This window comes from Manis pentadactyla, chromosome 18 (assembly GCF_030020395.1).
Source record: "Manis pentadactyla isolate mManPen7 chromosome 18, mManPen7.hap1, whole genome shotgun sequence".
NCBI classification, from domain to species: Eukaryota; Metazoa; Chordata; class Mammalia; order Pholidota; family Manidae; genus Manis; species Manis pentadactyla.
In genome coordinates this window covers 31,176,000-31,203,878 of record NC_080036.1, presented here as the reverse complement: position 1 = coordinate 31,203,878, position 27,879 = coordinate 31,176,000, and the positions used below count along the sequence as shown (strand labels likewise).

The 27,879-nt window shown below is 53.6% G+C and overlaps 1 protein-coding gene across 6 annotated transcripts; it reads left to right on the top strand.

Annotated features, from left to right (window-relative positions):
• MINAR1 (membrane integral NOTCH2 associated receptor 1) lies at positions 1-27,879 on the top strand. 6 transcript variants are annotated; one of them, XR_005030887.2, is made up of 5 exons: positions 1-141; positions 16,378-18,718; positions 20,161-20,415; positions 20,741-20,804; positions 26,011-27,879. XR_005030887.2 is itself a non-coding variant. In XM_036916091.2 (4 exons), the coding sequence occupies exons 2-4, from the start codon at positions 16,424-16,426 to the stop codon at positions 24,729-24,731; spliced, it is 2,748 nt and encodes a 915-aa protein (XP_036771986.2). In that variant the 5' UTR covers positions 1-141; positions 16,378-16,423; the 3' UTR covers positions 24,732-27,879. The 6 variants fall into 6 exon arrangements, 4 of the variants coding, with proteins under 4 accessions (XP_036771986.2, XP_036771988.2, XP_057350827.1 ...); XR_005030886.2 differs by lacking the exon at positions 26,011-27,879 and adding an exon at positions 24,534-24,651 and having other exon boundaries at positions 2-141; XM_036916091.2 differs by lacking the exon at positions 20,741-20,804 and having other exon boundaries at positions 24,534-27,879.

The following is a 27,879-nucleotide window of genomic DNA, read 5'->3' as shown; positions in this document are numbered from 1 at the left end:
CGGCCCCGGCTGCAGCCCGCAGGGCGCCGCGCAGGTGAGGGCGGCTCCCGCCCGGGGCAGCTGCAGCCGCCCTGCCCGGAGGATCCTCCGCGAGGCGGGCATCGGAGGCCGCGCGGGCCGCTGCGGGCAGGAGCGGCGGAGGTGAGTCGGGCGCGGTGGGGCGGTGCGGGAAAGGGGGTGCTGCCCGGGCCACACCTGCCGGAGGGGTCAGGGTCCCGGGAGAAGCAACGGAAAGGACCCTGCAGCTCGGGGCGAGTTTCCATGGCAGAAAACTCGCCTCTGGAAAACAGCATTTTGAGGGTTAAATAGGCGAGCTGCGTGTGCAAAAAGCCTGACACACCAGAGGCGCAAAGTAAGGTGCAAAGCTGGGCAAAGCCGGAAGGACCGGCCAGTGCACCCCTTCTCGACCGAGACTTCCAGGCACGCCGACCTGGGGCGGGACGGCAGATCCCCGAAGGGGACGGACGGTCAACTTCACCTGCAGGAGGAGCTGGCGGGGCGCGAGCTCCCGCCTGCCCCCCGCGCTCCCGCAGCGAGCGCCCCTCGGGTCCCCCCGTCCACCCGGCCGCCGTTTGCGGGCGCCGGAGCCTCCGGGGGCGCTGGACTACCTGAACTGTAACGGCGAGCCATCGGCATTGTTTCGGAGCAGGGTTGTAGCTGCCGTCTAAGGGGGGGCGAAAATCAGGGTCTCTGCTACGAACAATAGAGGTCTGTCGTAACAGCGCATCCGCATCTCTCCCCGGAGGATGGGGCGGTTTAACTGGGAGGTGGCCAGTCCAGGCTGCTGCCCGCAAGGCTGTGGGCCGGGGCTTCATTGCCGCGCTCTGCTGCCCTTGTATGCACGACATGAAGAGCCCAGGAGGAGCCTGGCAGCGGCTTATGGGACCAGTTACCCGCCTCCCTGCCCTTTTTTGAGGCCACCGACTTCCATGGAGGCTGCCCTGCAGGTCACAGCCAGCCGGCTGCTGGGGCCAGGGGTGTCTTGGAAATCAGGGCCCAGTGACAGCCCGGCACGGGCCTCCAGCGCTGGGGAAGTAAGCGAAGGGGGGTGGAGTGAGGTCCCCGGTCTTGCAGGGAGACCAGCAGACCCTTTCTTCCATAGAAGAGGAAGGCGGGGCAGGAGCAGGAGGCAGGTCTGCTGAAAGGGCAAATTTAGAGATTTCTTAGGTTTCTGGAGCCTGGAGGGAAAACCTTAAATGTCTGGTAAATAAAGCCTGATTTTTTTGTGTGTGTCTGGGAGATGAGTTCTGGACCTATGTGAAAATAAATGTCCTTTGCCAGGGAAAGAGTAGATCAAACAGTGTATTTGCATTTCTGATGAGTTTGGGGACCAAGTGCCGTATGGCAGGCAGAGGCTTCTTCGGTGGTGGATCGTGCTGCTGAGTCTTACGTATGTAATATCTGTTTCCCTGGCCAATGCTGGAGGCAACATTTATGTGAGTTTCCAGCTCTAAAATCATTTGCATTTATTAGCTCAGATGCTCCCTCAGAAACATGCCCGTTCCTCCGAGATTAGGATGTCTGTCCTGCCTCTACCCACAGCACCCAGAACCAGTCTGGGCTTTTCTTGCCCAGGATTCCCAAATAAGCCCTTTTCCCGGTCTGGACAAATGGGAAGCAGGACCAATGTTGAACCTATGGCTCGGTGCCCGCTGGGAGGGACTCGATGCCCAGGAGAAGGAAGAGATGGGCCCTGCTCTCTGTCCAACCAAGTGGTGACGTGTGTCCTCAAACTGGCTGGGAAAAGGTCCCAGATTCCTCTCTGAATATGCTGCTAAAGCCTGTAGCTATAAGCCAAAGCTTAGCTTTTCTGCTGACAGCTGGATCTTAGTTTTCAGAGCTCACCTGCAGACTTGGAGTAAATTGGGGGAAAAAGGGAAAAGGGCTATGGGTTTCAGAGATGTGCAGAGGTGGCTGGTGGCCAGCCTCAGGCGTGCTTCTAACTCACCATGTGGCCTGTCCTGCATGTTCACTTCCCACGTATGGAATGGCAGAGCCTCCAGCTAGATCACTAGTTTCTCCCCCCCAGCCCCACTCTTCAAATCAAATCTCAAGTATGTGCAACAGATTAAAGCAGGAGGAAGCATGTGGCCGCCCACTCATTCCCAGTGAGGGTTCCACAGCACCGCCTGGAGCTCCAACAGCTTGAGAATCACTGGAAGTCTTTGGATATTCCTAGAATATTTCTGGAATATGACATATTTCCTCTTTGAGTGTTTGGAGTAAATATTGTGGTTACTTAATAGTTCATGTATGGTTTCACGTGGGATTTCTGTATGAGAATGAGGTGTCTCACTCCTGTCCCCTGCATCTGAGCCTCTTTGTCACAGCGTGAGCTCCAGGAGGGTCCTCACACTCTCAGACCCAATCTCCTGAGCCTAGCAGTGTCTGGCAGGTAAGAAGGGTCTTAGTAAATGCTTGCTGAGTGGATGAGAAGCGAGGGAGTAGAAGCTCTCTGGATGGAACGGGGACAGACGGACGGCTCCTTATGGTGAGAATCTCGGGAGGCAGGGGTTTGGGTTCGTTTCTGTATCCCGGTACCTGGAACACTGCCTGGCACAGGCAGGTCTGGACTCGTTGAAAGGAAACCTTTAAACTGAGTTGCTGACTAGGAACTGATTGCTCCGGTTAGGACATGAGTGTGGTGGCTAGCAGACGCCTCGCCTGGCTCTCCCCTTTCCTCTGTTCCAACGGCAGTGGACGCTCCGGAAGGGGGCTGCTCCCTCGGCCTGGGTCGCAGGGTGAGGATGGTGTGGCGCAGAGCCCTGGCTGCCTCACACCGGACGTGTGGGAGCTGAGGAATAAACCAGGGGTGTTCTAGGCCACAGGAATCCGGGCTGAGCCCGGCTCAGCCTGACAGATGCACCATGTGAGGAGCTTGGATGCTGGCATTGGATCAGAGCACATCAGGGTGGCCGTGTTACCCAGGAAGGCCGGTGGCTGCTGAGACACGCTCACGGGGACCAGGACCTGGATGTAATGACCACCGTGAGGCATGAGGCTGGCTGGAGAACTCACTTGGTAATGTACCCAGGTCAGTGTTCCAGAGAAGCACCTATAATACCCAACAGCCTGGTGTACGAGCCATAAAATGCTGGTTCAGTTTAGTGGGCAGAAGGTGAATCTGACTGTGTGTTCCATGACCAGGGAGGGATGCTCAGTGGAAGCCAGACAATAAAGAGAAGCTGCTTTGTGAGCCTCAGGTTAGGCGAGGGGAGTGAGTGGGACAAGCTGAACGGCCGGTGTCACGTTCCTGTGACGTGCTCCTGTGTCCATCCTTCTTCACCCAAGTGAGATAACCTCATGCTGAATGGACTGCCTGCCTGCGCACTCCTCACTGAGTGCCACCCTTGGAGCCCCATTACTGTGTGATTTTTCTGGTGCTCTGAATGTGATCCCATGCCCTCGGCCAGCAGGAGCTTCCTGACAGCCTCTCCCACTGGCGTGGCCTTGGTGAGAAGAGCGATTTGGAGACGCTGTCAGTCAAGGAGGCCCCAATGTCCCCTCTGCCTGGAGCGTCTTCCCGGCGCGTGTTCTATCTCTGTGCCCTTTGTCCTGCTGCCCCCGTGGTGATCTGGCGAGCAGTTTCGACCCCCAGTGGCTAACGGGCAGTGACTGCCACATTGCAGCCTCTATGAAACATCGGGATTTTGAGAAAGGGATGTTTTATTAAGGATGCTAAATATGCACATTTGGTTGGTACCTGAGGAGACTCAAGCAAACAGCTAAAACAAGAAAGGTCAGCAGGCTGATGGGGCTTGGGGAGTCCTGTGTGCACCAGGGCTTCAGAGCATCCTGGACACTGGGGGACTGAGAGCAGCTGGGAGAAGCCCATCAGGGAGACAAGGGCTGGGCACATGTCCATGGGGCAAAGGGGAAGCTGTGTGGGTGCAGGCCAGGGGCTCGGCATCAGGGCGTGGTGGGGCCTGCGGTGGGGGCGGGTCACTGGCTGGGGCCTGTCCCCATTTGCATCAGCGCACTTGCGCTGGGTCGGACCAGGCGGAGGGCCTGTTGGCACCCCCACAGCACGGGTGCCCTGGAGGAACAGACGGTGCCATCACCATTCTGTCCTGGTGTCTGGCTCCAAGTCTGATGTGGCTGGGCAGTTTGGAAAATGCTGTCAAGGGAGGAAGGTTGATTCAGAAGCCCTGTGGGGGTGGGCGGCCTGGCTGCCGCTGCCTCCGGGAAGAAAACCACCTAGTGGCTCAGTCTCTCATCGCCTCCGTCTGAGTCGGCCGTGTGTGTGGCCACGGAAAAGATCCTTAGCCGAGACGGCGTCCAAGTGGTCAGGGGGTGGGGGGTTGTCCGTGCTCCAGTACAAGGAAGCTCAGCTCGAGGGGCCCGTGGGCTGGCCGGGACCGACGCACAGAGGCCCCGTGGGGCGCCAGCGCCGGGCCTCGTCTGGAGGTCCCAGGCAGCTGCAGCGTCGGCCACGCCAGAGCCTCTTGGCCTTTCCCTGAATGCACGCTCCCAGGCTTCGGCCTGGCTCTGCCACGTCGGCCCTGGGCTGAGACCTGAGCCTGTTTCCCCCCCACGTTTTCCAAGGGCTCTTAGGAGTCGCCTGAGGGAGGGGAAGGCCTGAGGTTGAGCCCACCTCCAGGGGCAGGGCGCACACCCTGCAGCCCCACCTCTGTCACCAGGGAAGGTCAGGGAGCTGCAGCCGGCGGGGAGCGAACCCGGCGGAAGGGCTGCCCTGGACAAGGGGCTCCGGCTTCCGCGTGTCCCTGGGGGGCAGGGCAGGACCAGTGGGGGACACAGCAGTTGCCAATGGATACGCAGTGCTCCCTGTCCCGGGGTGTCATGCCCGCCAGCCTGGGTCAGGCCCCGAGAGCTCTGAGACTGGGACAGGGATGTGACAGCGTGACCTTCTGGGATTTCGGGATGTAGTGCAGGATTACAGGACAGGAGAGTCCTCACTAGGATGGCCAGTCAGCCCCGTCCTCAGCTGCTGGTCAGTAGGGGGTCTCACTGTAGGCTGGGCACACCAGGTCTCCTTGCCTTCAGTCAGGGCAAAGCGCTTGCCTTCTGTGGATGGTGGGCCTCTGGTTCGTCTGCCCTGAGTGTGAGGAGGGGGAGTGGCTGCGCTTCCTTCCTTCTCTGCGTGGCCAGGGCTTCGGGCCGCTGCCAGCGGCCCCTGGGTCAGCAGGTCAACAGCCCCAGAGGTGCCTGCGTCCTTAGGATGTGAGGGGCACTGCGCTGACTACTTGGCAGGCCTGGTGGAACAGCAGGAGCCTGAGAATGGGGGAGAGGAGGAGAGAGGGGCTGTGGGCGCTGGGGTGGGGGCCAGGGGTGTGGCTGCTGGCCTGGAGGGTGGAGGAAGGGGCCGAGGGTCAGGAAGGCGGCTGCAGGTGGCTGGAAAGGGCCAGGAGGCAGCCTGCTGACGGCTGGGTCTTCGTGCAGTAAGACCCCCTGGACTTTTGACCTCCGGAGTTCTAGGATGGGAAATCTGGGCCGTTTGGGGCCCTTTTTTTCAGCAACAGCTGGACGCACACACAGCACAGACTCTGAGGTGCTCAGTGGTGGTCCGCGTGGGGCGCAGCAGAGCGCACAGAGCCCCGACTGCTTCTGGGGACGGTGGACGCCCGGGACAATCTGATCAGATCCTCACCTCGGCTGATTTCTTGAATCCTGAAGCTCTACCTTCTCCCAACGGAACCCCTGCAGCCAAGGGTCCCCAGAACACAGGGAGGATCCCCCAAACACATCGCCACTCCTGTCCTAGGAGGTCGCACACCAGATCTAGAATGCATAGATTTATGGCTGAAATGCAAAGAGTGGCCTGTCTCTGAGACGGTGTGGAAGCAGATGAGAAGAACTCCCCCAGTGGAGAATGAACCAGAGGGTTCTCAGGCTGTCGGGCTGGGCCTCCGGATTCCGACCTCTGCCATCCATCCACGTCCTGACCTGGGGGTCAAAAGTTGGGAGGGAGGCCGACTCAGGCATGATTTTGGGTGGGGAGAGGGGATGTTAAGGGATCTCCTACCTCTCAGTATTATCATTTCACCCTAAAACAAATCACAAGCGACACCTGAGCATTAGATAGTGAATTTTGGAGACATTTCAATAAAATAATCATTTTTGAGGTAAATGTTGTATCAGAGCGATCATGCTGATAACCTGACACTTTTCTGCATGTATGTTGTGCAGAGGACCTCGCGCCTGCCTCAGGGCCTTTGCACTTCCTGTCCCCTTTGGGATGGTTGCCTTTTTCCTCACGGAAGGAAGGTAGGCAGGCATGTGGCTCCTCCACACCTGTGCTGACGTCACTCAAATGTCATCTTCCCCAGAGGACGTCTCTGAACATCTTATTTAAAACCGCAACTCCCACCCACCCACCCAGTACTTTCTAACTTCTGCCTCTGTCTCCGTAGCACTTCCCACCATCTTCACACTATCCATTTCCCTTGATCATTTTGCTTATTGTCTGTCTCCCCTAAAATACAAACCAATAAGAGTTTTTTTTTTTGTCTGCTTTACATCCTGCTGTGTTTCCATTAGCTAAAACAGAGCCTGGCATATACCAGTTACAAAGTATTTTTTTTAATGGATGAACTGATGTCTCATTTGACCCTGTTAGTAATAATCCCAGAGGGAGGGACTCACATATTCCTTCCCTAGGCGAGGAAACCAAAGATCAGACATTATCGTTTACTTCTCCAAGTTTCTGATGCTAGGGTTTGCCTGCAAGTCCTTTCCTCCTTATTCTTTACTGGGAAATCACATGTTTAGAATAACAAGAAAGTTAACACAATCCTGAAACGGAAAGGACAAAGGAAGCACTGCAGGGCGATTATTGGTATTTCCGTATACAAAGGGGGTGTGTACACAGACTTTATATGTTACAAGATGCCATTTGGTAGCATACTTCACTTCAGAACGTCATTAAAAATTAGGCATGTCAATAAGTACATTTCTGCAATATGATTTATTAATGGCTGCATGGTATTTCCTCATAGAGATGCTACAATTTTATGTAACCAGTTGTTAGATACAAAGGTTATACTGATTTTTTTCTTATTATAAGCGACACTGAAGAGAATGTATTTGTGGTACTTTTTTTACACGTATCTGATCATTTCCTTTAGTTAATACTTAGGAGTGTGGCTTTATTTCATTTAAAAAACATGCATGATTTAAGTTTTATTGCTGATCCCCTTCTGTAGCAGTCACAGGAATTTATGCTCCTTCAGCAGTGCAGGGGGGCGTCTCCTTCACATGCCTGCAGAGGAAGAGCCCTCCTACCCATGGCAGTTCCGGATGGCAAAATGCCCACAGTGTTTTAGTTCTGCTCTGCCTCAGGGAAAATACCATTTTTATTTTCTTTAGATCTGTGAATTATAAGATAGTCAAACAAATTTCTGGTTTAATTTGCTTTATTTATCATGTACATTTCTTTTCTGTGCCAATTGCTTTTCTTTTGGGCTGTTCGTCCTTTCCTATTAATATTTAGAGCTTCAGGTAAGGTGTAAAAAAGTTTCTGCATCCTATGATTTTTCAATTTTTGTGGTATTTATTGACAGAGTAAGTAAATCATTTTCATTTACTCCAGGTAAATAATCAGTGCTTTTTTTCACGAGTTCGGCTTTTGGACTCTGGTATGGGCAACCTTTACACAACCTCAGATTATCTGAATCCGGACTAAAATCTCCTTCTTTTCATTATATCTGTAATTTATTTTTGTATATGGCAAGGAGTGAGTGCTAACTTAATTTTTTACCAAGTTGTTAACCAATTATTCCAATAATGCTTAACTGTTGACATATTTATGTTTTCCTGAATAATCCAATATTTCCTCATTGACTTGAAATGCCGTGTTCATCATACATTATCGAATCCTTATCTACATTTGGGTCTGCTCCTTCTTTTCTGTTCCACTGATTTATCTGTGAAATTACGATGTAGGAGCTTTGTAATGGGTTTTAATATTTGGCTGTCCACGTTCATTGCCATGCTTATCCAGACCTCTTACCTAATTAACTGGAAGCAAATGACTCTTTAGTAGCAGGCAGTAGCACAAGAAAGCCAGAGCCACGCACAGGCAATGGTGGGCACTATCTCATCAGTGTCCTCAGCGGCTGCTCGCCTTCCAGAGCCTTATTTACAAACATTTTCTTTTGGCCCCATTTTTAACAGGTCCATGTAGGAACTTGCTTTTCTAGTCTTTAAATTTTACTTTACCTTTTAATTAGAATGTGGTTTTTAAAATGCAGAGAATGACAGAAAATAACCTGAGACATCCATGTACCACTGAGATTAAGTAGGTGTGGAAATTTTTATCATTTTTGCTTTGGTGCTTGTTTTTTTGTTGTTGTTTTGAAGAAAAGAATCTGTGCTGGTTCACGGGCTACCTGCCGTTCCTCTGTCCTAGTCACCTGCTGTTCACCCGGTTGGTGAGGGAGGGGAGGTCAAACAGCTGACACCTGACACCGCCAGATGGAGTGGCCTGTGGTTTACTGACCACATAGCCCCCCGCGTGGGGGAGGAGGGTGCGGCGGCCCCTGGCCCTGGGGTGGCGGCTGTGGGTGTTTGCTCAGAGGACTCCAGGACTGGCTGCTTCTCGGGACGAGCAGGAACCGACAGGTCCCTTGGCGAGCGGGCTGCTTGGCCAAGGGCTCTTAGCTGGGAAGCAGAGTGAGGTGGTCCAGGGCCCTCTGGGTGTCTCCAGTGTTAAGGCACCTGTGATGCTGGCCTAACACATCTTCTCTCCCCTTCACTCTCCAGAAGAAACCAGCACCCCTAAGCATGGAGGTTTCACTCCCCTATGTGCTTTTATGCTCTCCTTTTTGTTTATACATCCTTAAACGATGTTTTTTTTTTTCAAAGTACATCGGTGATATGCTCCATTTACATGTTTTCTTTTTCCATGCATTTTTAAGTTTATCCTTAAATTTACTGTAAACAAGTTCATTCATATTAGCTGCTGCATAATATCAATTATATGAATAAACCCAAGTTGATCTCTTCCCCCATGCTACTCTTTTACCATTAAACAGTGTTTGATAAACAGTTTTGCCTCCTTGTGAACCCACGGGAATGTGAACCTGGGGTGTACAGCTAGGGATGGACTCGGAGGGCGATCAGATTTGTTTATCTCAAGGTTTATCCATACTGACAAATTGCTTACCGTTTGCCAAATACGAATGCTTGTGACAGTCATGAGGTGCATACTATTATCATCCCCACTTTATAGCTGAGGAGCCTGAGACATAGGCTGATGACTTGCTCAAGGCACGTGGCCAGTGAGGGGGAGCTGGGATCAGAGCCGTCTCGTCAGCACCATTCTGCCGGTAATGAATGCCGGCTGCATCCTGACTCGGTTTAGACTGATGTATCTTATTCCATTCTTGTATTTTAAAACTGTCTATAACCACATGTTTAGGAATATCTGTTATAGGTACATTTGGCTGCAATTTTAGAGAATTTGAAACTCCAATTTTAAAGATCTCTTATAGGTACATTTGGCTGCAGTTTTAAAGAATTTAAAACTCCAATTTTAAAGTCATAGGCTTTTAACTGGCAAGTTTAGCCCATATGCATTTGTTGTGATTTGGTGCGTTTGGAAAGACTTCTGTCATCTCAGTCCTGATTTTTACTTGTCCTACCCGACAAATTGCTTCATTTCCCTGCTTTTCTAACTTCTATTAATTGGACTTTTATTTATTCCCTACACTGGCTCAGAAGTTGTGCATTGAAATCTACAATTTCTTCCTGTTCTGTTCCTGTTTATCCATAAATTTTTTTCTACTATACATTTTTGCTGATACACATTTATGTAACATCTCTTTCTTCTGCTGCAGAATACAAGGATAATGCTTATACAGTTTTAACTCTGATTGCTCTCCTGCTTCCATTTTACTTCTAAAATTAGTCATTAATAGGGTTTTATAAAGTTGATATGTGCTTAGAATACAGTACATGTGCAACACTTCCTTTTCTCTGGGTTTGCTTTCCTTCTGTCTGAAGGAGTTTCTTCAGTGGTTTTTTCAGTGAGGTCTGTTACTGGAACACTGTCTTTGCCTGCAATTATTTTTTATTTTATTTCTGAATTATAGTTTATCTGGTAATGGAGCTATAAACTATAAATGATTTCTCCTTAGTACTTTAAAGACTTTATGTCTATGTTTCCTAGACTCCATTTTTATTCTTGAAAACTCTATTTTTGGTTTTACTCTTTAATAGGTAATTCATTCCCACCCCTACTGCTTCTGCATTTTCTCTTTGTTGCTGGTATTCTTCAGTTTCAATATGATGTGTTTTGGTGCCTATGGGTGAATTCATTTTTATATGTCTTAGGGGTTTTTGTTGCTCTTTAAGTTTGAAGATTCATATTTTTAATTCTGGAGGCTTCCCAGACGTTTCCTCTTTTTTCTTTCCTGGAATTCCTAGTGGACATAGGTTAAAACTTTTCCTGTGCTTTTATGTCTCTTAATCTTGATCTCACATTTTTTAAATCTTTGTATTTCTCTATGCCGAATGCTGCTAAATTCCTTTAGTTCTATATTCCAGTTCACTGATTTTCTCCTCTCTTACATCTTATATGTTATTTGCTCTGTCCTGTGATTTTTATTTCAATGACTAGTTTTGATTTCCAGAAGTATTATTGGTTCTTTTCCAGATCTGTATGTTCCTTTCACAATGTCATCTTTTATTTGGATTTCCAAAATTTTAAACATCTTCACTCATTAAATTTATAACTTTTTAAAGACCGCTGTTCCATTCTGTGAAGTTCTTGAATTCTATTACTGATCGTTTTGTCTGTTAACTCTTACTCACTGTTGAGTATTGCCTCTTGTGTGTTATGGTTTTAAAGCGCATTCCTCAGTGTTGGCCTGGCTTTTTTTCTCTGTGGGGCACCACTGATCATCTGGAGCCGTTTTTCACTGGTTTTTGCTTGTATCCGAGGATATCACCAGCATGGAAACAGTATCACGTTAATTTCTTAGTTCAAGGGTCCTTGAGTCCTGTGGCAACATAAATTGGGTCTCTGAGGTAGTCAAGGCATCGGCTCTTTTGCCTTCCAGGGGCAGCTTTTCACCCTACTTAAGCTAGAGCCCAGGCAGAGGCTGACAGCAACCTTGTTTCCTGTGCTCATGAGCAGAATTCTTTTCTCTATTTCATACTTTCACTTAGAGTCACAGAATAGCTCCTCAGGGGTCCCAGCTTTACACAGGTGTCTGTGTTCCTGCTCAGCAGCCTGTGGGGGGCTTCTTCTGTTTTGACTTAGCAGGATCCTCGTACCCCAACTTCCCTGGAGCGGCCACGTTACCGGCTCTTCTGCTTACCTCTGATTTTGTGTCCTCTCTGTTTCTGGCACCTGGACGTTTACCTTGCTCTCTTGAAATCTGAGCGGTATGTTAAAGAAAAATAAAACATTTTATTCAGCATTTCTAGGTGTTCATAATGGGAGGCTTTTCATGTTTTCTAAGCTTGCTTTCTTGCCAGATCTGGAAATTGCTCCATAATGTCTTGCCTTCTTAATCAAGGGCTTTGCACAGGGTTCAGCTCCGTGGGGATGTATCTTGGCAGAGGTGCAGCCCCCTCCCCAGCTCCTTGCTACCCTCCTCAGCAGATTTTGTGGAGGAAAGCTGCCTCTGGGAGAGAAAAGTCTCCCTTCAGTCTGGCATTTTATTATAGGTGGCACAAGGGAATGTAGAATTTCCCAACCATAAATTTTAGATTCCCAAATCAATACCTTCATTTTATGACTTTACTGAATCCATAGTTTCCCTGAATCACAGCAGCAAACGCCATCCTGAGAAAAAAGCAATCCACAGCGATAAGCGGACCACCACACGGGCAGGAATCGCACCAACACCGCAGAGAAATCCCCTTGCAGTCGCCGCTCAGGGGCGCGAAGAGCATCGTGGCCACCTTCCATCTCTGCACATTATTTCGGCTGCTGAAAGGTCAGTACACTACAGCATGCAGGGAAGCTTTAATAAGAACAATTCACGATGGAGTTTTGCTAATCAAGTTCAGTGTTTGTATCATTCCTTCTTATCAGATGTTGCGGTTGTTGGCAAAAGGGGATATGAAACCTTTTAGGGAGTTGGTGGGAAAATTCAGAGAGCTCGTCTTCTGCTCAAGACTCACGCAGCAGTCTTGTGAGTTATAGGCCTAAATCCTATCGTTCTTCTTCTCTGTTTTGATCAACGTTAGTTAAAAATTCATAAGGTCATGAAAAGGTGGACGTTCATTTTAGCCTTGTAGGTTGGACAGCAACGATGCTCGTCATGCCCAGACTAGGACATGGGAAATGCACAAGGTGCTGTGAGGTCCTGGGGGAGAAGCGGGCTTTTGGTTCCTGCCCTTTCCAAAGCCCCAGCCTGCCATCAGCGGGAACAGCTGACCTGGGTCGGGGAGCCTGGCGCTGTCCTCCCGGCTGTGCAGACACGGGTGCTGCAGGAACGGTGAGCGGGTGCATGCTGCCAGCCCGTGCATGCTGCCAGCGGGTGATGGTGGAGGCCGCACGCCCAGCCCCTCCAGGCCCGTCGTGTCATGCTTCAGCCCCCACTGCCTGCAGGATCCTCCGGATGCCCCTCGCTGTCTCACAGCCGCCTCCTCCACCCCCTGCTCCCCAGCTCCCCCTCCCCATCCTGCAGAAAAGAAAATCTATAGACAGTGATTGAACTGGGATTGATGATATGCATGATGAAACGTTGGGGAAGTGCTCAGATGTCTGCAGTTTATTTGCATGGAGGGCTCAGCCACCAGGCCCCCTCCTCCTCTTCAGCCTTCCAGCCTTTGTTGGCGCTGTTTGCGTCCTTGTTAGTGACACTGTGGCTACAGATGTGGGAACGGGCCTGGAGTCCGAGCCCAGGTCTGCACCCCTGGCTGGTCCTTCAGCCACCAGGGCCTCCCTCAGCACTGGCCCCTCTCTGGGCTCCTCCCTCTGTCTGTCTGGAGGCCAGCTGCACAGGACCGGGCGCCACTCCTATGCCCTGGCACCCTGCCCCCTCCCAGGGACTCTGCACTGGCCTGGGGTAGGGGGCCGGGGGTCAGATGCTGGCCACCGCTGGAGAGCGTGTGCCGTGGGGGCTGCTGCGCTCTGAGCAGGGACAGCTGAGGGGTGGGGCCAGCGAGGCCCTGGAAGGGAGGCCTGTCCCGGGGGTGCGGGCGCTGGGGGCTCGGCCCTCCCTAGGAAAATGCAGGGTGGGCGATTAGGAGACCCAGGGACGGCTGCCGGCTGCAGACGTGAGCTGGGTGGTCGGTGGCGCCCAATGCGGTCTTCACGGGGTCCTGGTGGGGGCCTGACGGTCCTGACCTGGTGGGTCCTGATGGGTCTGATTCCCAGATGCCCAGCTGCTCCTGGGCTTTTCAGGTGGGCTTCCTTGCCCACAGGGGAGCCGTGACTCACGGGTGAGTGGGCACCGTGGCTCACACCTGTCAGTGCCCAGGTCCTTCCCAGGGCAGATGCTGCGCAGCCTGGCCACAGGTGCTGCCTCCTCCAGGCAGTCACTGGGATTCATGAGAAGCTGGTGGCTGGCAGGCGATTTGCTGGAGGCCAGCCTCCCAAATGCCAGCTGGGAGGAGCATGTGGGCTCCTTGGCCTTGAAGCAGGCCCGGGGCTGTGCCTGGAGCTTGGAGGTGCTCCACCCTGAGGGCGCAGCCGAGAGGCCCAGGGAGAAAGGGCACGGGTCTGTGTGCATGCGCGTGTGTGTGTGTGCGTGTGACTGTGTGAAGGTGTGTGAGCATGTCTGTGTCCCTGTGTGTGTGTGCACATGTGACTGTGTGAGGGCGTGTGAGCGTGTCTGTGTGTCCCTGTGTGTGCATGCATGTGTGAGTGTGAGGGTGTGTGAGCGTGTCTGTGTGTCCGTGTGACTGTGAGGGTGTGTGAGCACGTCTGTGTGTGTGTGTGTGTGTGTGTGTGTGTGTGTGTGTGTGTGTGACTGTGAGGGTGTGTGAAGACGTCCGTGTGTCCCTGTGTGTGTGTGGGTGTGTGTCTGTGCCCACACATCCACGGCAGTGCCACTTGGTCTGCAGAGACGCAGGCTGACATCTCCCCCTTGCTCTGTCACTGGGAAGAGCCGGCCTCAGACCTGGCCTCGGATCCCACATGTGGCTTGCAGTCACCACCCGGCCTTGTTTCCTCACCTGCCTCCCCCCCAGGCAGCTGCCCCTTTCTGCAAAGCCAGTACATGTAGGTGGCAGGGCTGCAGGCTCCCTGTCGTCACCCAGCATGAGGTGGAGCCGTGGAGTCAGCCTGGGCTGTGGGCCTGATCCTGGCCCTGACCGGCGCTGGGCCATCTCTCTGGGCGGGCAGTCTCCTGCCCTCTGACCCTCAGCCTCCTTGTCGGGAGTGGGGTGCGCCTCCACACCATGAACGTGTGCACTCACACGGACCCTGCGACTCGGTTTCAGAGCCCAGACATCTGCCTGGCGGCCGAGCCCCCTGCAGCTCTGTCCTCTCTGTCTCTCACCGGCAGACTGTGGAAACCCCCCGTGGAGTTTCTCAGGATGGTCATTTGCCGCGTGCACACTCCGTGGTGTCTTAGCCACTCACGTCCCTGGGCCCGTTTGCATGGAGGGCTCGTGTGGCTCCCGGACAGTCACACACCCGCCAATCCTACTTCTGATAAAACATGACTCTGGTTTAGCAGGTCCCTTGCATTTGTTTTATTCTCTTTGGGGGCCATTGGGCCTTAGTTTTCCAAGTATCTTTTGGACTGGGGTTATAGCTTTTGAGCCTGCAAAGTAGAGGGAAAGTTGGGCCGGGCAGGGAGCAGACTGTGTGGACCAAGCCAGCCTTACAATCAGTGAGTCAACTGTCAAAATGCCTTTTCTGAGCCGGGTGTGACTGGGGAAGCTAACATGTAATTCATTGTTTTCTTGTACGTCTAGGAATCTGGGTTCATGTTCATTGGTGAGGAGCTTTACTTTTTCTTATGAAATTTTGTTAAACTTTTGATTTGATGTTTCTCATTTTCCCATCCAAGATTTGTTAAGGTAACTTTTTCTGTCCAGTTCGTAGTGAGGTTTGTTATTGTTTGGATCACAAAATTACATGTGTTCATTGTAGGAATTTTAGAAAATAGGGGAAATTATAAAGAAAAATAAAAATTATATACAAAAAAAATAAGAACAGTAGTTGAAGGAGCATGAGGGAACTTTCTGGGGCAATGGGAACATTCTAGATTTTTATAGGGGCTTCAGTTACTACACATTTGTTGAAACTTTAGCAAATGCACACTTAAGATTTGCACACTTCTTTGTGTGTAAATCTATAGTGAAAGAAAATCTATAGACAATGATTGAACTGGGATTGATGATATGCATGATGAAACGCTGGGGAAGTGCTCAGATGTCTGTAGTTTATTTGAAGTATATTTAAAAAGAGAGATGGCTTGATGGGGGATGGATGGTTAAGCAGGTGATAACAGAGTAAAATGGTGAAAGCCACGTGGTAGTTATCCAAGTGTTTGCTATAAAATTCTTTCACGTTTGCTGCGTGTTTGAAAATTTGCGTGATAAAATATTGAGAAACAAAGATCACTAATTCAGAAGAAGATGAGTGTTTACAATCCAAACGTAACTGCGGTTCACAATTTGGTGCACATTATTTTCTTCCACTTGCATTTCCGAGAATATATAATTTTATATAGCTAAGATGTTATTACATATACAGATTTATTTTCATTTTTTTTCACTCACTATTGTATTGGGGTTTCTTTGGCCATAAAAAGTCTTCAATGTGTAATTTTAAAATTAAGGTATAATTTACATGCGGTAAAATTCATCCAATTTAGGATACAGTGAGTTTTGACAAATGCATGCAGTCATCTAGCCACCACCCTAATCAGGATGAGGAACAGTTCCATCATCTCAGAAAATTCCTCTGGCCCCTCTGCGGCCATCCCCCCGTCACATCCAGCCCTGGAAACCACTGCTGTGGGTCATGGTTCACTGAACTGGGATCACGGAGCATGTAGCCTTTGACCCTGGCTTCCCTCACTCAAGCTCCTACATTTGAGCTTCATCTGTATCTTTGCATGTGCTGGTAATTCATTCTTGTTTATTGGTATGTACTATTCCATTGTGAGCACGTACATTAATGCAGATTTAATGTTTTTAAAGACTCCCTGTGTATGACAACATGTTCTATTTGCTCATTTCCCTATTTAGATATTTAAGATGTTTCATTTTTTCACTATTATAAATACCATCACAGTGAACATCTTCATACATGAATCATTGTCCTTGATAATTTCTTTAAGGTAGATTCCTGGGAGGGGAGTCACAAAGCTCCTAATACATTTTGAATATACTAAAAAGTTTTTCCTTGTATTTCTTTATGTGGTTCATTACAAAGTAGACTTAAAACTGCACTGGTGTTTATAATTCTCTCCCCCTACCCCTTTTTTGATATTGTTGCTGGAGAACAGATTCAACGCTTCAGTGTAGTCAGCCTTGGAAATTCTAAATCATGGAGGCCAGCCAGGAAGCGTCGGTCTTCTTGGTGAAGGTCTTGGAGGAGCTGGACAGCAAGCAAAATACCGTCTCCTACCAGGACCTGTGCAAATCCCTGTGTGCCCGCTTTGACCTGTCACAGCTTGCCAGACTGAGAAGCCTGCTCTTCTACACGGCTTGTCTCGATCCCAATTTTCCAGCCACGTTATTCAAAGACAAGATGAAGTGCTCTGTGAGTAACCAGCAATCAAAGAAGATCATGGTGGCAGCGGACATTGTAACGATGTTCAACCTGATCCGAATGAGCGGGGCTGTGGCCAAGGAGAAGCCACCCGCGGGCCGGCAGGAGGTGCGCCAGAAGGAGGCACCCTTTGAATCGTGCAGCTCAGACATGGAGATCTGCGGCGCAGTCGAGTGTGAGCCCCTGAACTGTGAGCCGGGCGGGCGGCCTTTTAGCCGGGGCTACCCCACCAGGCAGTCGCCCAAGTGCCAGAAGGTGGACTGCAAGGACTGCCCGCAGTTTGTACCTGCGTCTGAGCCCAACTTCCTGTTGGGCGTCAGCAAGGAGATGACACACCGAGCGGCCTCCCTGGACAGGCTGCAGGCCCTGGCCCCCTACTCCGCGGCCAGCCCTCAGCCCTGTGAGATGCAGAGAACCTACTTCCCCACCAACATCGAGACCGAGTCCATCTCCGACCAGGACTCCCTGCCCATCAGCCAGGGCATGAAGGAGACCTTCATTTCCAGCGAGGGGCCGTTCGTGGTCCAGTCCTGTGTCCAGAAAAGGAACATCTTCAAAGAGGATTTTCACAGTCTGATGGCGGTGTCCCCCGGTTTAGTTGGCCCTGCTAACAAGGCTGAATGTGGGGAACCCCAGACCCCAAAGGAACCCCACAAAGCACCCTTCTTCAATCACAGCTTTGAGATGCCCTACAACAGCCAGTACCTGCATGCTGCGTATTCCCCGGTTCCTGACAAAAGGCGGGCAAAGCACGAAAGCTTGGACGACCTTCAAGCCTCTACCTATTTTGGACCCACTCCAGTGATGGGGACCCAGGAAGCCAGGCGCTGTCCAGGCAGGCCAAGCAAGCAGACCCCCTGGCCAGCCAAAAGCTGGAGTCTGAACACTGAAGAAGTCCCTGACTTCGAACGGTCCTTTTTCAACAGAAATCCCTCTGAGGAGAAGCTACACTATCCAAGTTCCCACAGCCGGAGCCCCAGTTTCCCAGCCCCAGACCGGCACCCCACTTACCTAGCACCAAAGGATCAACAGCCCATCCTCCCCATTGGCTACACGGCAAAACCAAACGGGCTCAAGTCTAAAGAGATCTCGTCCCCTGTTGACCTCGAGAAGCACGAGCCAGTCAAGAAGTTTAAAGACAAGAGCACCGGCTGCACTGGTGGGCAGCTCAGCTCAGACACCAGCAGCGTGGGCACCCAGACCGAGCAGCATGCGCTGGAGCCCCAGAAGTGCAAAGACTTGTGTGCCTCGGGGCAGGGCAGGTACAGCGACAGCCACGTCCTGAAGCAGTCAGATGATGACTCCGAAATTGTCAGCGATGACATCAGTGACATTTTCCGCTTTCTTGACGACATGAGTCTCAGTGGCTCGACGGGGGTGGTGCAGTCATCCTGCTACAACAGCACAGGGTCCTTGTCTCAGCTTCACAAGTCGGACTGTGACAGCTCCCCGGAGCACAGCCTGACCAAGATCGCCAGCGGGCTCCCTAGCGGCAAGGGAGAAAAGGGCAGCCGGCCAGAATGTGGCCACCACTCAGAAGAGGAGCTGAAGACCAGTGTGTGCAAACTGGTGCTCAGGATCGGCGAGATAGAACGGAAGCTGGAGTCCTTGTCAGGGGTCCGCGAGGAGATCTCCCAGGTCCTGGGCAAACTGAATAGACTGGATCAGAAGATGCAGCAGCCTGAGAAGGCACGGGTGCCCATCGACATGAACTCCTTGACGAGTGAGGCCATGTCTGATGACAGCGCCTCTCCCCGGGTGTTCCGGGCACATGGCAGCTCACGCAGGCCCAAGCCAGAGAGCACCAGCGAGTGGTGCTGCTCTGATGCCAGCGGCAGCAACAGCGAGAGCCTTCGCGTCAAGGCCTTGAAGAGAAGCCTCTTCCCCAGACCGTCCTCCAGGTCCCTGACGGAGGAGAACAGCGCCACGGAGTCCAAGATTGCCAGCATCTCCAACTCGCCCCGGGACTGGCGCACCATCACCTACACCAGCCGCGGGGGCCTCTGCGAGGAGGAGGTCAAAGACAGGGGCCCGGGAGACAGCAAGGACTGGCATCGGAAACCGAAAGAGGTAATTCAAGTTCAAGCGCGTGGGGTTGGGCGCCGCCTGAGGACAGTGTCTGCAGTACGCCCGAGTGTCTGGCACAGCCCCGTGCCCTGAGCGCTACCCTCACCGAGAGAGAGGCCGTCCCAGATTTGGAGGGCTTTCCGCTAGAGGAGAGGGTCCAGCACGGGTGGGGGCTGGGGGGGCCCGCCAGGCTGCCAGGCAGCTAGCAGATGCGGGCTGCAGCGTCGCCCCCGTGAGAGAGCCCCCTAGGTACTGGATAGGCGGTGCGGGACGTGGCGGAGCAGGCGGGCGTCCCCAAGGACAGCCTGCCCCTTCTGGGACAGCAGGACATGGGCAACGAGAACGAGGGCATGCCTCTGAAGTGCACCAGCTCAGGGGTCCCTTGGGTGCACGCGCCGCATGCCCGGAGCCCCTTCTCTGACTCTCAGCTTTCTCAGTGAAAGGTCAATAGATGATTAGCACACGCTCACCCATGATCCCACCCATGACACCCGAACTCTCTCCTCTCATGGGTCACCTGCGCTCGGCCCACCCTCCTGACCCCTTTATGTTGCTCACACACAGCTCCCTCCGCCGTGTGACCCCATGCCCCTTGCATCCATCCCTCTGACAGGTGGGGGGCAGCCTTCTGCCTAGCGGCAGGACCCGGCAGGGTCGGCGATTCACAGGCAAGCGCGACAGTTCCTGCCTTCAGGGAACTCAGGCCACTGGGGACGGACGGTAGTTACAGTTCAGCAGGATGCCAACCTGTCGTGGCGGGTGGGGAGTGCCTCCTGCCTGGCAATCTGGGGGCCTGGAGTCAGACACAGGGGGCGTCAGGAGACCCCGGCTCTCCCAGGGCTCACTCCCAGCTCCGCACTGGGGTCCAGCCTGTCCCCTCCCCTGGAAGCTGTGCGGGCACCACAGAGACCCCCGGCACGTCCTTTCTGGCGTGGCTCCCTCCTTCCGGGGAGCAGCCCGGCCTCAGTGCTGCCTGTGGGCTCCTCCAGGGAGGGCACCCCGCCTCCTCCACACCAGGTACAACTTGGTGGAAGAAAGCCAGGCAGTGGTGTGCGGGGCTCAGCAGAAATTCCCTGAAGCTGGATGACGGGTTTGAGTCCCTTCCGCCCTCAGCAGCCGTGCGCCCTGTGGTAGGTTACTGGGTCTCTCCTGGCTGTTTCCGTACCCGCACCAGGAGGGTTAGGGACGGCAGAGCAGGTGTGCGGCTTAGCTCACAGTCTCCTGGCACAGAAAGGCCAGCTCACACTGGTACTGTCACCGCCGGCTCCCCGCCAGGATGGCCCTCCCCACCCCCCAGGGATCCCGTCTACTGGTTTGCAAACAGATAACTGCATCTTGCCACCTGTGTGTCTCTGGGCCTAGGGGTATAAAGTCGGTGGCTGCCCAGCTGAGCTAAGTCCGAGGGCACCAAGCCTCTTTCCTGGTCTTCTCTGGGCTCCCTGCAGGTGGACAGGCCATACGACATCCCCCCTCAACACCGGCTGCCCAGGCAGTGCAAAGACAGCTTCCTGGTGGAGCAGGTGTTCAGCCCGCAGCCCAACCCCGCCTCCCTCAAGGCCCACGTGAAGAGCAGTCCCCTGTACACGGACATGCGGCTGACCGAGCTGGCCGAGGTGAAGCGGGGCCAGCCCTCCTGGACCGTCGAGGAGTACGCACGAAACGCGGGGGACAAGGGCAAGCTGACGGCCCTGGACCTGCAGGTGAGCATCTCGCTGCCCCGTTGGGGGCCCAGCCTCAGCCTGGCGGGGGCGGAACGGGTGGTGGATGGCTGAGATCGTGCTGCACACACCCCTGGGGCCCCACCTCGGAATTCTGCACTGTGATGAACCGTGGAGCAGAGATGCTCTGCAGGGCATTGCTGCCTTCCTCGTTTGTTGACATTGAGCAGTGGGAACGCTGGGTTGACTCATTCACCTCAGCCACCGGGTCTCAGGCTTCGGACCACATGCAGAGCCTCCTGGTCGCTCACAAGACGCAGGCAAACCGCTCACTGAAATTCAAGCCGATTTCTCCTTCCATGTGTAGCACGTGGGATAAGCATGTTTGTGGAGCCACGCTATGGATTATGTTCCATACGGAGCAGCTCCAGGTAAGAGCGCCGGGAGCTCTGTCGGCGCGCCTGTGGCTGGAGGGTGTGTGCTCCATTCCCTGCAGGCCGGGCTGGGTTCTGGTCACACTCATCCAGGTGGGCAGCCGGCCTGATTCTGCTCATGGGGTGTCTGCGTGTGTCTCTGCAGGTGCGGAAGCACCTGTCCCCACCTGTGGTCTGAGCATTGTGGGCCGCGAGGCCACGGTCCCAGGATGCCTCGCTGCTCACAGGGCAGGTGGAGAGAGGCCGTGGGGCCAGCACGGCAAGGCCCCCAGGGATGGCCTTGCTCTGCAGCAAAGAGGGCGGCAGGGGAAGCACAGGCTCCTGTGCCGTGTGGCTGGAGCTCCACTTCCCTCATCTGGGAGATGGCACTTCTGTCCGGCCTTCAGGGTCATCGTGGGGTGGAAGTAAATGCTTGACGGGCCCGGCGGTGTGTGGGCACGGAGAGGGCCCGCGGAGTCCACACAGGTGAGGGAGGTCAGCCCGCGCTGCTCTGTGCTTTGACGGCATCCCTGTGCAGGCCCACTGGCCCGCAGGGCAGCGATCGCTGTGACCGTCCCCGGTTTGCAGATGAGGAATGCGAGGCCCCGGGAACTCGGCACCCTGCACCCCCCACCCGTCTGCCAAGTCTAACTTCTAACCGGGCCCCGGAGGCTCGTGTTCTCCCTCCGCTGTCGCCTCTCCACCACTTGCTTTGTGCTGACCAATGGAGCTTCCCGTCCGCAGAATGACGGCGGCGGCGTTTGCTGATGTCGGCCCCTGAGTGACTGCTGTGGGGAGGGCAGCGCTGCCGGATCCCGGGACTGCGGGTGGCGGTGGCAGCCTCTGCTCGCGCCTCTCCCTCCTGCATGTCGGCGCTGTGTGCCCTGCATGCCCGTGGCCCTCGTGGCCCCGCCTCTCCTGCCAGCGCCCTGCTGGCGGCTCTGGTACGCGAGTGGCAGGCGAGCTGGGAAAGGCCTGCAGGTGGGAAAGTCACGGTTTCCTCAGCGTCGCGGGGTGACCTTGGAAGGTCAGATGAGCTGAATGAGTCATAGATGGAGAAACATCTCTTTGAGGCCTGGAGGAAGGAGGCTGGGAGATTTCTTTGCCTCTCCAGATATGTGCGATTTTGGGGTGCCAATGTTTATAAACATAAACACATATTTATAAAGAATGAAATAAAAGGAGACCTTCCCATCAGAGATCTTTAGGTGACACACTTGAGAATGCCCAGGAGGGTGTGTCCAGCCGCCCGCACTCCGAGGGACGGGCTCCCCAGCCCCGCGGGGGGTCTGCTGCCACGCGGACAGGCAGGGGGGCTCGCCCATGGCCGACGGGCACTGCACTCTGTCTTTGTCTCTGCAGAAACCCAGGCGCCATCTTAGGGCAGCGTCAGCACCCTGGACGGCCTTCTCTGGGCTCCCTGGTGTCCGGATGTGAATCCGCCGGTAACGGGGGGGCCCACTCGGCCCGGGCAGGCCCCCGTCTTCGTTCGTGGTGTCTGGCAGGCCAGGGAGCTGGCCGGAGTCCCCGGGAGCCTCGGTGCTGCCTCCCTGCCCTGCTGTCTTCCCAGCTCTCAGTTAGTGGAAAGCTAATTAAAATAGTGCACAGTGCAGGCTGAATCCCAGCCCGGGATGCATGCAGACCTGTGAGAAGCCACCTCCTCTGTCTGAGCCAGAGGAACAAGACAGTCTGTGTTTGTCCATGCACCTCACCTCCTGGGCCAGCCTTGGGAGGATGGGGGATGGGGCTGTTTGGCCTTCGTGGCTGGGGCCTCTCCTCAGGAGCGGGGCTGGGGGCGCAGCTGGGCCCCCTCTCCTGAAACGGCCCGTGTGGGCCTGTTGCCGCAGGTGCACTCCTGGCACACTGTGCCCTGTGGCCCCACCTGTTCCCTGTAGAGTGTCCGTGATGTCATGCGGGGCTGAGAGCCCCCATGGGCAGAGCTCCGGCAGCAGGGAGTGGCTCCTGCAGGCAGGGCACAGGCAGCCCCCTGCACCACAAGGTGGGGGGGGCCCCGCACCTGAAGGGCCTCTCCATGCCCGAGCTCAGGACGCCCCGCTTCTCACCGTGGGTGTCCCAGGTCATCATGCCATCCCCTCAGGTAGCAGCAGCCTTTGGATATGTTGCTTGGTGAGGAAGGGTGTCCAGAGAATGTTGGCGGCCCCTGAGTTCACTCTTCCCAGGATGCAAAGTTGTACAGCACACGCTGGAGCAGGAAGGGCAACCCTGTGCTGTGCAGGCCGGACAGGACCGGCCTCAGGCCGTGCGCACCTAGGGCCTGTCACCCTGCCGAGTCTGCCGGCTGCTCCACGGTGGCTCCAAGCACTTGTGAATGGCACGTGGCTCTGTTCTCAGAACATATTATTTTTAGACACTGAGATTTGAATTTCATACAATTGCTACCTATCATGAAAGATTATTCTTTGATTTTTGCCACAGTTAATGATGTAAAAGCTTGGCTCTTTGCAGTCTGCCAACTGCTGGCCAGGATGGCCACGGGCAGTGAGAACCACAGGGCAGCCAGGGGTCTTCGGGGCGCGAGGCCTGTCAGTGTCTGGCAGGAAGCAGGGCCTCGTCAATGGTGGGGGACTGCTCACGGTGGCGCGCAGGCTTCAGGGTGACAGGCCACTGCCGCCCAGGGTCTGAAGGTGGGGGGAAGGGAGCTGCTCCTGAAACCCAGCGGGACCCACACTCAGGGAGGGGGCTGGGCAGCTGACACTCACTGGGCCCCTGGCCCACGGTGCACCCCCCTTCTGGGGACGATACAGGGGGGCGCAGAGCAGCTGTAAGAGAGCAGAGCCCACCTGGAAGGATGGGTGGGGACGACTGGGGCGGGTGGGAATCGTCAGAATCTGATAACCTGGTATGGCAGAGGCTTCCCACTGGATTTGTTCTGTGATCCCGTGTGTGTGTGTGTGTGTGTGTGTGTGTGTGTGTGTGTGTGTGAGTTTTACTGCGCCCAAGTTTATGAGCATTAAACAAACCAAGGAGAATCTTCGGAACGGCTACTGTGTTTCAGGTTCCGTGACCTCACTTGGAATTTCCGAGTGTTGTTGTTTTTGTGACACATTATTAAATCCTTGCCATAAATGAGAACCTGCTTTCTTCATGGAAATGGATTTCAGCCCTCCGTGGGGAACGGGGTGCATGGACGATCCAGGGTAAATAGGACCCTTGTTCTGCAGACAGACCGTTAACCTCAGGGAGACAGGGACTGGAGTATCTGTGTCGCCCTCCCTCTGGGGACACTGTGCCTGCCCCAGGTCCGTAGACCCTGACTTTGATCCGTGCCAGACAATGTTTGAAATTGAAATATTCTGTGTTTTGTTTGAACTGCTTATCCGGGACGTGCCTTTGATTTTTCAGCAGAAGCTTTTCTGAGGACCGGGGACCTGCATCAGAGCCACGCGGCGGCCTTGATGTAAACAGCGCTGTTCTTGGGACTGCTGGGGAATATCTGTCCGCGGGCTGCCTGCTTCCCCGCCGTGGGCCCTGCCCTTGGCTGAGGCCCTGACACTTGGTGTCGTTGGTCTCGGCCCACTTGCGCTTCTCACAGATGGAAGGCCCATGGGTCTCCCTGTGTGAAGATGGGCGTGAGCCGGTGGCCGTGGAGGGGCAGCTGTGTCTGCGCGGTGCAGCCCGTCTCAGGCAGCCTCTCTCCTGGGCGCTTCAGGAGGGGCAGTGCCCAGGCTGGATCTGACCTGGTTTCAAGTCCTCACCACACTTGTAACATCTTCTCTTCACTTTTAGACGCAAGAATCTTTAAACCCAAACAACTTAGAATATTGGATGGAAGATATTTATACTCCCGGCTACGACTCGTTACTGAAGCGTAAAGAGGCCGAGTTCAGACGGGCCAAGGTCTGCAAGATCGCGGCCCTGGTCGCCGCGGCCGCCTGCACCGTCGTCCTCGTCGTGGTAGTGCCCATCTGCACGCTGAGGTCCTGAGCGCCCGGCTCCGGCCTGTGACGCCTCCCACGTGGTGGGAGGTCGCGCAGCAAAGGTGGAGGTGGGAGGCTCCCCTGCTGACAAGGCCTTTAGGAAGTTTGCCTTTTAGAGAGAAATCCACCTACCCGTTAGCTTTCACTTAATTACACTCGGATGCATTTGTAGAAGTGCAATATCTTTTCCTACCAAAAGAATGTAATGGACTGCCAGTCGATACAAATTGAATTCCAAGCAAAAAAAAAAAGGCAGGAAAATTAACTGGATTCTTTCCTTTCTGATGAAGTTTCATGGTGGGCATGTGTTACACAGAAGGCCCTTGATACACGCCTCGGGGGAAACTGAGGGAAGAAGGGGGTGAGTCCATTTTCTCAGATGCTCTTAGGCCACACAGGCGCAGGCACAGGCTACGTGTCCGTGAAGGATGTCATTTCTCTGCTTTCATCAAGGGCTACCGACTCCTCACCTTGCCCTTCTGTCGTCATCACCGTCTTCCCGGCAGGTCTTCGTGGAAGCATCTGGGGCCTTCTCCCTCGTGCCCGGGTAGGAGGTCGCTAAACCGCCAAGTCAGGCACGGCAGGAGGTGTGCTCTCTGCTTAACAGGCCACGCGGCTCAGGACAGGAGACGGTCCTGTCCCACCCCAGGGTGTGGGAGAGCTGCGTGCGGAGCCATGGCCACCCCGAAGGATCGCCCCTTCCTGCTCTGGTGTGCGGCTCCTGTCTGTGAGCTTGTCCCCTGGTGGTTCTGGATGCTGGCTTCTCACACTTGAGTGGACCGGCTTGGAACTTGTCCTGTGCCTTGAGAGGTAGAGACAACGGCTAAACCTTGACATTCTAACTAAACCTCTGTGATGGTGTCCATGCACCACTAACGTCAGCCATGTGCTATGGCTTTAAAAAGATTTTGAAAGCTTGTCAGTCGTGCGAGGAGGGCACTGAGGTGTTCTCAACGACCGAACACCTGCTCTTGAGTTTTGAATACTTGTCAGCAGTGCAAAAAATATTACCTATTTAACTATCTATCTATCTATCTATCTATCTATCTATCTATCTATCTATCTATCTATCTATCTATCTATCTGTCTATCTAAATACCTAATTTCAGTTTAGTGTCTTCTCTGTTAAGTAACGTAACAGCAGGCTTCCCCCAGGGTGCAGGAAGCCGTCGTAGCTTTGTGATCTCATCAGAATCTGAGCTCGGCTTCCGCCTGTCGTGTGGCGCTTTGACCTGACTGGACAGACAGACTCCTTCTCAGCATTTGATTCTAGTGTCTTGTTACAGGTAAAAGAGAAAGGGACAGAAGCTGGCTACCCTGATTCTTCTGGGAACAAGGTGGGATGTAAATAAATGTTGGTCATTGGAATAATCGCTCCGGACGATGTGATAAATTCCTGATAGAGACGACTGGGTGGCATCTCCAATTTTAAATCAGGAGGAGCCGGCATCCAGGCTGAAAACTCCTGCTAATGCCCAGCTTGCGGCGTCTAAATCTGTTGTTCACCGGAAGGAGTCGGAGCAGCTCGTGCTGCGCACCCACGAGGGGTGGATGCCATCTGCAGCGAACCTTTATTTGTAAGAGGTCTTCGTGTTATTTCTGTTCTCATGTTTATGAATGACTTTTCAACTAGGTGACTAAAACTTAAGCCTTAGTATGGAAAACTGAGGATTTATAATTGAAAATGAAAATATATATATATACATATAACTGTCTATTGTCAGAATTTTAGTGTTTTGGTGCTCTTTTGGGTTGGGTACATTAAGTAAGGTGGTTTCTTTCATCCCAAAGGGGACCCTGGGTCAGTGCCCTGGGGAGCCGGGAGTTACCATCCCAACTCCTCCCGGCACGTGTGGCCCCGTCACACACCCCAGCTCCCCCCCGCTCCCCCAGCACAGATCCCACCACCAGAGCATCAGAGAAATGTGCTCCCCAGGCTCTTGCTCTGGATTGGCAGAGAAGCGGGGAGGCACTGCCCAGGATAAGGAAAACCTTGTCAGGTCCCAGCTTTGCCAGGTAGGATCGTGCAGGACGACCAAGCCATTCTTGCCGCTGCCCTGGGGCGGGTCTGTTTAGGCCGCATGCCCAGGTCCCTAGGGAGCATGTACAGTAAGCGCCACCCAACACGTGGAAGCGAAGGGACGCTGTAGAATTTTCTACCCTTTTCACATCTGGGGAGGTACTCAGAGAAATTTAGTTTTGCCCTAAGTCCAGCGTAGCTTTAACATCCCACTCAGCATCACTGCCGCATGACGGAGGCAACTGGGCTGGTAAGAGCCCCAGGAAACCAGGCGCTGACGGCCCACAGGGCCAGGTGGCCTCCCCCGGAACGGGGCTACCCTCGGCCAGAGGGCTCTGAGCCTGGGGCCGAGTTGTAGACCTTTGCCCCAGTTGCGGCTGGTGGATGCCGGGGGTCCCCAGATCGGGAGAAGGTGAAATTCACTGCTGGATCCCTTCTCTGCACTGACTCCCAGCTCATTGCAGTGATCCTTCCCTGGACCCCAGACTCACTCTTGTTCCTCCACCCACTACTGGCAGGGCGGGGGCAAGACCAGAGCTGGCGGGGAAGGAGGCACCCACCCATCCCTCTGAAATCTGCCTCTCACCGCCTGCTGCTATGGGCTCCTGGCGGGGGCCTCTGCAGTGCTGGGCCCCACCTTCTGCCACACGCTCCGACAATTTCACATGAAGTATGATTTCTCTCCACTATCAAAATTCACTTCATTTCTTTTGCACTAAAAAATGAGCAATCAGATGTTATTATTTTGAAATCAGATATCCTTAGCCAATGATTATATTCAGAACCATTTCATTCTCTCTCTGCCTGAATTTGCTTTGAACACAGCCTTCAGAAAAGCAAAACAATTTCCCAGCTCACAGTCTTCAGATATTTTACACCAGTTTGCCCCCGTCTCTAAGTTGCAGACACAGTAAAGCATATCACACCATTATCACCCACTACTAAACTGATACAAATTGTTACCACTTTGGGGCATGTGGCTATGTGATTAGTACACACAAGGCTGGTTTAATGTCTGTGCTCACAGTCACTGTGTGCGGGGGCCTAAGTCCCAAACCCTTACTGGAATCAAAGCAGTGTTGTTTGTGTTTACAGCTGATCAATATGAGCAATGGCACCTCATTTTTCTTTTTTT